General features: G+C 49.8%; 1 protein-coding gene across 1 annotated transcript in view; it reads right to left on the reverse strand.

Moving 5' to 3' along the window:
• AHCYL2 (adenosylhomocysteinase like 2) overlaps nt 1–10,018 on the reverse strand; it is a 217,310-nt gene that overhangs the window by 40,017 nt on the left and 167,275 nt on the right. The window contains exon 4 of the mRNA XM_060244468.1: nt 791–891. Coding sequence (XP_060100451.1) covers nt 791–891 — 101 coding nt within the window. The remainder of the gene's footprint in view (nt 1–790; nt 892–10,018) is intronic.

Genomic DNA, 10,018 nt, shown 5'->3' on the forward strand with positions numbered 1-10,018 from the left:
ACTCTGTGTCACATAAGAACACAAGAGAAGCCATGTTGGATCAGGCCAGTGGCCCATCCAGTCCAACACTCTGTGTCACATAAGAGAAGCCATGTTGGATCAGGCCAGTGGCCCATCCAGTCCAACACTCCGTGTCACATAAGAGAAGCCATGTTGGAACAGGCCAATGGCCCATCCAGTCCAACACTCTGTGTCACATAAGAACAGAAGAGAAGCCATGTTGGATCAGGCCAATGGCCCATCCAGCCCAACACTCTGTGTCACATAAGAACACAAGAGAAGCCATGTTGGATCAGGCCAATGGCCCATCCAGTCCAACACTCTGTGTCACATAAGAACAGAAGAGAAGCCATGTTGGATCAGGTCAATGGCCCATCCAGTTCAACACTCTGTGTCACATAAGAACAGAAGAGAAGCCATGTTGGATCAGGCCAAGGGCCCCTCCAGTCCAACACTCTGTGTCACATAAGAACATAAGAGAAGCCATGTTGGATCAGGTCAATGGCCCATCCAGCCCAACACTCTGTGTCACATAAGAACACAAGAGAAGCCATGTTGGATCAGGCCAGTGGCCCATCCAGTCCAACACTCTGTGTCACATAAGAACACAAGAGAAGCCATGTTGGATCAGGCCAGTGGCCCCTCCAGTCCAACACTCTGTGTCACATAAGAACACAAGAGGAGCCATGTTGGATCAGGCCAATGGCCCATCCAGTCCAACACTCTGTGTCACACAGTGGCCAAAAAAACCAGGTTCCATCAGGAGGGGACGGGAGAAGTCAAGGCTTACCGCAGTCTGGGCGGTGATGTGCGTACATCCCACAATCTTGGCACCAGCCAACGGCTTCTCTCCCTGAGCCCGTTTCCTCAAGGCCATGAGAGCAGGCATTTCTAGGAGGAAGGGATAAACTCATGAAACAGAAGGCTCCCAAAACTACAGGAAGGTCCCTTTTTAAGAACAGTTGCCTCTTGAAAAAGAGCACACGCGATGCATGTAATTCTTATGAGAAAATCCTAAGAGACAAGAGTCCTCCACTGGTGGATTTAATATTGCATCGCTTTACGTCCGGCATAAAAACCTGCTATTTAAGACTACAGGGAGGTATGCGGGAAATAAAGTGATGTAATATTGAATCCAACACTAGAGAAAACAAAACACATGAGGAACAGGAAGAAGAAAGAAGGGGGGCGGGAACCCAAAGCAACAGGAGCACACAAGAAAGGGAACATAAGAACATAAGAGAAGCCATGTTGGATCAGACCAATGGCCCATTCAGTCCAACACTCTGTGTATATACACACACACACACTGTGGCTAATAGCCACTGATGGACCTCTGCTCCATATTTTTGTCCAATCCCCTCTTAAAGCTGGCTATGCTTGTGGCCGCCACCACCTCCTGTGGCAGTGAATTCCACATGTTAATCACCCTTTGGGTGAAGGACTTCCTTTTATCCGTTTTAACCTGACTGCTCAGCAATTTCATTGAATGCCCATGAGTTCTTGTATTGTGAGAAAGGGAGAAAAGTACTCCTTTCTCTACCTTCTCCATCCCATGCATCGTCTTGTCAACCTCTCTCATGTCACCCCACAGTCGACGTTTCTCCAAGCTAAAGAGCCCCAAAGTGTTTTAACCTTTCTTCATAGGGAAAGGGTTCTAACCCTTGAATCATTCTAGTTGCCCTTTTCTGCAATTTTTCCGATGCTATAATATCCTTTTTGAGGTGCGGTGATCAGAATTGTACACAGTATTCCAAATGAGGCCACAGCATCGATTTATACAGGGGCATTATGATACTGGCTGATTTGAGACAGCAGAAATGGGAAAGCATTCAAGGACTGGCTTAGCCAAGAGTGAAAGATAATTGGACGAGGTGTTGTAGAATCCTAGAGATGGGAGACAACCACACAAGAGAGCTCTGGCTGACCCAAGGCCATTCCAGCAGCTGCAGGTGGAGGAGTGGGGAATCCAACCCGGTTCTCCCAGATAAGAGAGCTCTGGCTGACCCAAGGCCATTCCAGCAGCTGCAAGTGGAGGAGTGGGGAATCAAACCCGGTTCTCCCAGATAAGAGAGCTCTGGCTGACCCAAGGCCATTCCAGCAGCTGCAAGTGGAGGAGTGGGGGAATCAAACCTGGTTCTCCCAGATAAGAGAGCTCTGGCTGACCCAAGGCCAGTACAGCAGCTGCAAGTGGAGGAGTGGGGAATGAAACCCGGTTCTCCCAGATAAGAGAGCTCTGGCTGACCAAGGCCATTCCAGCAGCTGCAAGTGGAGGAGTGGGGAATGAAACCCGGTTCTCCCAGATAAGAGAGCTATGGCTGACCCAAGGCCATTACAGCAGCTGCAAGTGGAGGAGTGGGGAATCAAACCCGGTTCTCCCAGATAAGAGAGCTCTGGCTGACCCAAGGCCAGTACAGCAGCTGCAAGTGGAGGAGTGGGGAATGAAACCCGGTTCTCCCAGATAAGAGAGCTCTGGCTGACCAAGGCCATTCCAGCAGCTGCAAGTGGAGGAGTGGGCAATGAAACCCGGTTCTCCCAGATAAGAGAGCTATGGCTGACCCAAGGCCATTCTCCCAGATAAAGTCCACACATGCAGAATTTCTGTTACTAAGAGAGCAGAATTTCTGTTACTAAGTGAGCCAGTCTGATGTAGTGGTTAAGTGTGTGGACTCTTATCTGGGACAACCGGGTTTGATTCCCCAGTCCACCACTTGCAGCTGCTGGAATGGCCTTGGGTCAGCCAGAGCTCTTGTAGGAATTGTCCTTGAAAGGGCAGCTGTTGTAAGAGCCCTCTCAGCTCCACCCACCTCGCAGGGTGTCTGTTGCGTGGGGAGAAGATATAGGAGATTGTAAGCTGCTCTGAGCAGACTTCGGAGGATGGTAGAAGACAGGAGGGCCTGGCGTGACGTTGTCCATGGGGTCGCAAAGAGTCGGACTCGACTGTGCGACTGAACAACAAGAAAAGCCGCTCTGAGTCTCTGATTCAGAGAGAAGGGCAGGGTATACATCTGCAGTCTTCTTCTTAACCACTACACCAAACAGGGGTGGGGTGGGAATAGATATTCTGGGCTCCCTTTTCTCGCCCCGTCTTAGTTCACCAAAAGCACTTCATCTCCCACACTTCTGCAAAAAAGCATCTAAGGCGCTTCTAGAGGCAAAAGCAGTTTCTCCACTGCCTTCCAACAGCTGCCTCGCAAGCGATTTCCTTGCAGACTTTGAGAAGTGCGTCCCCACTGGGGGAGGCCGGCGTCTGTTGCTGGGCAGACTGAGCCCCTCGGTACAGCAGAGCCCGGGGAGAGAGGGAAGACGGAGGCGGGGCTGCAAGAGGGACGGAGGAATGAAACCTGATGTCAAGAATCCTGCATTGCGTGGTCTCCTGGCCTGCGTTAAGCTGAAAACTCCTCTTTAACTCTCAAGAGGTTAACTATGAGCGGGGGGAATACACTTTGCATAAAACATTTCCATGTGTCTCTCCGCTGCTCATCATGTGAGCTAGGGCTGCTGGGCTCCAGGTGGGCTGAGTAAATACAGGAGAATCACGGACAGGAGAAAAACATACTATATAAGAACAGAAGAGAAGCCCTGTTGGATCAGGCCAGTGGCCCCTCCAGTCCAACACTCTGTGTCACATAAGAACATGAGAGAAGCCATGTTGGATCAGGCCAGTGGCCCCTCCAGTCCAACACTCTGTGTCACATAAGAACATAAGAGAAGCCCTGTTGGATCAGGCCAGTGGCCCACCCAGTCCAACACTCTGTGTCACATAAGAACATAAGAGAAGCCATGTTGGATCAGGCCAGTGGCCCATCCAGTCCAACACTCTGTGTCACATAAGAACATAAGAGAAGCCATGTTGGATCAGGCCAGTGGCCCATCCAGTCCAACACTCTGAGTCACATAAGAACATAAGAGAAGCCATGTTGGATCAGGCCAGTGGCCCATCCAGTCCAACACTCTGTGTCACAGAAGAACATAAGAGGAGCCCTGTTGGATCAGGCCAGTGGCCCATCCAGTCCATCACTCTGTGTCCCATAAGAACATAAGAGAAGCCATGTTGGATCAGGCCAGTGGCCCCTCCAGTCCAACACTCTGTGTCACATAAGGACATAAGAGAAGCCATGTAAGATCAGGCCAATGGCCCATCCAGTCCAACACTCTGTGTCACATAAGAACATGAGAGAAGCCCTGTTGGATCAGGCCAATGGCCCCTCCAGTCCAACACTCTGTGTCACATAAGAACATAAGAGAAGCCATGTTGGATCAGGCCAACGGCCCATCAAGTCCAACACTCTGTGTCACATAAGAACATAAGAGAAGCCATGTTGGATCAGGCCAGTGGCCCCTCCAGTCCAACACTCTGTGTCACATAAGAACATAAGAGAAGCCATGTTGGATCAGGCCTATGGCCCCTCCAGTCCAAACACTCTATGCCACATAAGAACATAAGAGAAGCCATGTTGGATCAGGCCAATGGCCCATCCAGTCCAACACTCTGTGTCACATAAGAACATAAGAGAAGCCATGTTGGATCAGGCCAATGGCCCATCCAGTCCAACACTCTGTGCCACATAAGAACATAAGAGAAGCCATGTTGGATCAGGCCAATGGCCCATCCAGTCCAACACTCTGTGTCACATAAGAACAGAAGAGAAGCCCTGTTGGATCAGGCCAATGGCCCATCCAGTCCAACACTCTGTGTCACATAAGAACATAAGAGAAGCCATGTTGGATCAGGCCAATGGCCCATCCAGTCCAACACTCTGTGTCACATAAGAACATAAGAGGAGCCCTGTTGGATCAGGCCTATGGCCCCTCCAGTCCAACACTCTGTGTCACATAAGAACATAAGAGAAGCCATGTTGGATCAGGCCAACGGCCCATCAAGTCCAACACTCTGTGTCACATAAGAACATAAGAGAAGCCATGTTGGATCAGGCCAGTGGCCCCTCCAGTCCAACACTCTGTGTCACAGAAGAACAAAAGAGAAGCCATGTTGGATCAGGCCTATGGCCCCTCCAGTCCAACACTCTGTGCCACATAAGAACATAAGAGAAGCCATGTTGGATCAGGCCAATGGCCCATCCAGTCCAACACTCTGTGTCACATAAGAACATAAGAGAAGCCATGTTGGATCAGGCCAATGGCCCATCCAGTCCAACACTCTGTGCCACATAAGAACATAAGAGAAGCCATGTTGGATCAGGCCAATGGCCCATCCAGTCCAACACTCTGTGTCACATAAGAACATAAGAGAAGCCATGTTGGATCAGGCCAATGGCCCATCCAGTCCAACACTCTGTGTCACATAAGAACATAAGAGAAGCCATGTTGGATCAGGCCAATGGCCCATCCAGTCCAACACTCTGTGCACATAAGAACATAAGAGAAGCCATGTTGGATCAGGCCAATGGCCCATCCAGTCCAACACTCTGTGTCACATAAGAACATAAGAGAAGCCATGTTGGATCAGGCCAATGGCCCCTCCAGTCCAACACTCTGTGCCACATAAGAACATAAGAGAAGCCATGTTGGATCAGGCCAATGGCCCATCCATAAGAACATAAGAGAAGCCATGTTGGGTCAGGCCAATGGCCCATCCAGTCCAACACTCTGTGTCACATAAGAACATAAGAGAAGCCATGTTGGATCAGGCCAGTGGCTCATCCAGTCCAACACTCTGTGTCACATAAGAACAGAAGAGAAGCCCTGTTGGATCAGGCCAATGGCCCATCCAGTCCAACACTCTGTGCCACATAAGAACATAAGAGAAGCCATGTTGGATCAGGCCAATGGCCCATCCAGTCCAACACTCTGTGTCACATAAGAACATAAGAGAAGCCATGTTGGATCAGACCAATGCCCCACCCAGTCCAACACTCTGTGTCACATAAGAACATAAGAGAAGCCATGTTGGATCAGGCCAATGGCCCCTCCAGTCCAACACTCTGTGCCACATAAGAACATAAGAGAAGCCATGTTGGATCAGGCCAATGGCCCATCCATAAGAACATAAGAGAAGCCATGTTGGGTCAGGCCAATGGCCCATCCAGTCCAACACTCTGTGTCACACAGTGGCCAAGTGTGTGTGTGTGTGTGTGTATATATATATACACACACACACACACAGCCGCCCTGAGCCACTTGTGGGAAGGGCGGGGTATAAATCTTAAATAAATAAATAAATAAATAAATAAAATATATATATATATATATATATATATATATATATATATATATATATATATATATATATATATATATATATATATATATCTACCTTCTCCATCCCATGCATAATCATGTCAACCTCTATCATGTCACCCCGCAGTCGACGTTTCTCCAAGCTAAAGAGCCCCAAGCGTTTTAACCTTTCTTCATAGGGAAAGTGTTCCAACGCTTGAATCATTCTAGTTGCCCTTTTCTGCAATGTTTCCAATGCTATAATATCCTTTTTGATGTACGGTGGATATTATAATACCGTGATGAAACAGAACTGCCGCTCTCACTATCTCAGCTTTGTGGGAACACTGCTTGTAACATTCCAATTTCCATTTTTTACTGGGTGGAGAAGAGACACGAGGAGTTAGCGAGCCAGTTTGACGTAGTGGTTACGTACATGGACTGGATTTGATTCCCTACTCCTCCACTTGCATCTGCTGGAATGGCCTTGGGTCAGCCAGACCTCTCTTATCTGGGAGAACCAGGTTTGATTTCCCACTTCTCCACTTGCACCTGCTGGAATGGCCTTGGGTCAGCCATAGCCCTCTTATCTGGGAGAACCGGGTTTGATTCTCCACTCCTCCATTTGCAGCTGCTGGAATGGCCTTGGGTCAGCCAGAGTTCTCTTATCTGGGAGAACCAGGTTTAATTCCCCACTCCTCCACTTGCAGCTGCTGGAATGGCCTTGAGTCAGCCATAGCTCTGGCAGAGGTTGTCCTTGAAAGGGCAGCTGCTGTGAGAGTCCTCTCAGCCCCACCCACCTCACAGGGTGTCTGCTGTTGGGGAGGAAGGGAAAGGAGATTGTAAGCCGCTTTGAGTTTCTGATTCAGAGAGAAGGACAGGGTATTAACCTGCAGTCTTCTTTTTCTTCTCCTGAACGTTTGAATGTGATAAGCGCTTCTGCCCGAGCACCTTTCATCCTTCAACTATGGAGTTTTGGACTTTAAGAGAATTTTTGAATATTTAACAATTGTGGCACCTTATATTGTTATGAATTGTGTGGTTTTTGATTAGTCACAAATGGTGAGATGTGAGCGGATTCAAGCTTTATAAACAGTATATAATAATTTGTAGGAGTGACAGTTTTGTTTAATTACAGTATTGCGTACCATGTTAGCCTCCAGGCGGGACCTGGAGATCTAGAATTACAGGTGATCTCCAGACTACAGAGATCAGCTCCCCCAGAGAAAAGTGAGAGCTACAGGCCCAAAAGGATGTATGTACCACTGAGTTGTGAATATTATAGAGGCTGTAAGGCTCCAGAGAGCCTTATTTATTTATTTAAAATAAATATTTCTGAAGCTGACATGAGATTTAGAGAGCCTCAGAGTAAAGGCTGAAGTTATTCATATGTGCGTCTCTTGACAAAGATACTAATCGAAATGGGAAACGTAACGATCGAAATTCCGTTGAGAACGTAGTTTATGCACAGTTGGAGAACAAATTCAGATCACCTTTGAGTGTTGTACAAATCTTTACGGTAACGGGACTTCGCGGTTTGGTTTATGTCATTCCGGATACTGCAGTGATTGGCAACAGTGTGTGTGTGTGTGTGTGTGACAACATTTTGATTTTTTCTCATAGGTAATGCTACTGTTTTGTGCATTATTTATATGCTGGAGATAGTAGCACATTGTTTTCATTATACGAGGGAGACATCTGGCGTTTTCTGGACCCGGGAGAAAATGGCGGCTTTGGCGGGGCGGATGTCACCGCAACACATCCCCGGTGACGTCCCTTTCCAAGCCCCGCTCTCCCTAAACTCCACCCACAAATAGCCAGGAATTCCCCAGCCCAGAGTTGGCAACCCTGTGGGCAGGGAACAGCCCAAAGATGGGGCCCACTGAGGGCCAGAGCTCTCTGTGAGACGAAAGCGCCTGCCCCGTTCCCGTCCACCTTACCCTGCTCGGCGATTTCGATTTCCCGGCGCCCGAATTCGGCCTGTTTGATGTTCTTCACGCAGAAGTCACTGCTGCCCTTGGAGTTCTTCTGCTGCTTGTCGCGGGGGAGGTCTCGTCATCGGAGCTGTCTGTGTAGGAAGCAGCTGCAGGAGGAAGGCAGAAGTTTACTTGCCGCCATCTTCGCCCAGGCAGGCACCCCCCCCCAAAAAAAAAGCAGAATCAGGATATTTAAAATGTTTCTATTGTGCCTTAGCTCTTGGAAATGAAGCACCAACCGAGTTGCAAAGGCGTGCATCAACGACAGAAAAGCAGATTAAAGCGCAAATCCGCCAAATTAAAAGTACTGAGATTTAACATCTATGAGTAGTTAGAGGCAGACGGCAGTGATTCTGGGGCAAAATTTGAGAATGAGGCCACAAAATCACTCAGGCAGGGGAAAGGGTGATCGCCTAGGAACTTGAGAAGAGCCCTGCTGGATCAGACCAGGGAGGGCCCATCTAGTCCAGCCTCCTGCCTCACACAGTGGCCAGCCAGTTCCTCTGGAGGGCCAACAACAGGGCAGAGAGGCTGAGCCTTCATAAGAACCTCAGAAGAGCCCTGCTGGATCAGACCAGGGAGGGCCCATCTAGTCCAGCCTCCTCTCTCACGCAGGGGCCAACCAGTTCCTCTGGAGGGCCAGCAACAGGCAGAGAGGCTGAGGCCTTCATAAGAAGAGCCCTGCTGGATCAGACCAGGGAGGGCCCATCTAGTCCAGCCTCCTGTCTCACACAGGGGCCAGCCAGTTCCTCTGGAGGGCCAACAACAGGGCAGAGAGGCTGTGGCCTTCATAAGAACATCGGAAGAGCCCTGCTGGATCAGACCAGGGAGGGCCCATCTAGTCCAGCCTCCTGTCTCACACAGGGGCCAGCCAGTTCCTCTGGAGGGCCAACAACAGGGCAGAGAGGCTGAGGCCTTCATAAGAAGAGCTCTGCTGGATCAGACCAGTGAGGGCCCATCTAGTCCAGCCTCCTGCCTCACACAGTGGCCAGCCAGTTCCTCTGGAGGGCCAACAACAGGGCAGAGAGGCTGAGGCCTTCATAAGAACCTCAGAAGAGCCCTGCTGGATCAGACCAGGGAGGCTCCATCTAGTCCAGCCTCCTGTTTCACACAGTGGCCAACCAGTTCCTCTGGGGGGCTAGCAACAGGGCAGAGAGGCCGAGGCCTTCATAAGATCATCAGAAGAGCCTTGCTGGATCGGACCGGTGAGGGTCCATCTAGTTCAGCATTGCGTCTCACTCAGTGAGACACTCTTACTTTTTCAGATCTTCTTTAAGGTGTGACTCCTCTCCCGGGTCTCAGGTCTTTCCTTTACCTTTTATCTCCGCCTTTTAATGGAAGGTTCGGGGGGGGGGGGGATGAATGCAGGACCATCCGGATACAAAGTGCATACTCTTATCACTGAGCCAGAGTCCCTCTACAAACAGAAGAGCCATTGGGACAATGGGCGCAGGAATTTAACTATCAGTTTGCGTGATTACAGATGAAGACCGGGCAAGCGTGACTCCGACCACCATCGCTTCTCACCCCCCCTCTTGTCAAAAGCCCCGTGCCCTGTTCCAAAACTTCCACCTGCTCCATGTGCTTACTCGAAAGCCGAGCCCGCATTAAATAGGAGTCTGGGTCCAACCTTGAAGGCTGCTGAATCAGCGGACGAGAACTGGAATTGCTTTGGGGCCTCTCGGGCGTCCATTGTCTCCGCGTGGAGCTCTTCTCCTCGATGGAAAAGGGCCCTGTGCACGGTGGCCAGAGAGCCTCCACCACCTCCAGGGCAAATCAATCCTGCTCGGGGATTGAGTCACAGACTATCATTGTGACCTGGAGTTCCAAAGACCGGACGGAATAGAGTGCCCTGCTGGTTG

Source organism: Heteronotia binoei, chromosome 8 (assembly GCF_032191835.1).
Source record: "Heteronotia binoei isolate CCM8104 ecotype False Entrance Well chromosome 8, APGP_CSIRO_Hbin_v1, whole genome shotgun sequence".
Lineage (NCBI taxonomy): Eukaryota > Metazoa > Chordata > Lepidosauria > Squamata > Gekkonidae > Heteronotia > Heteronotia binoei.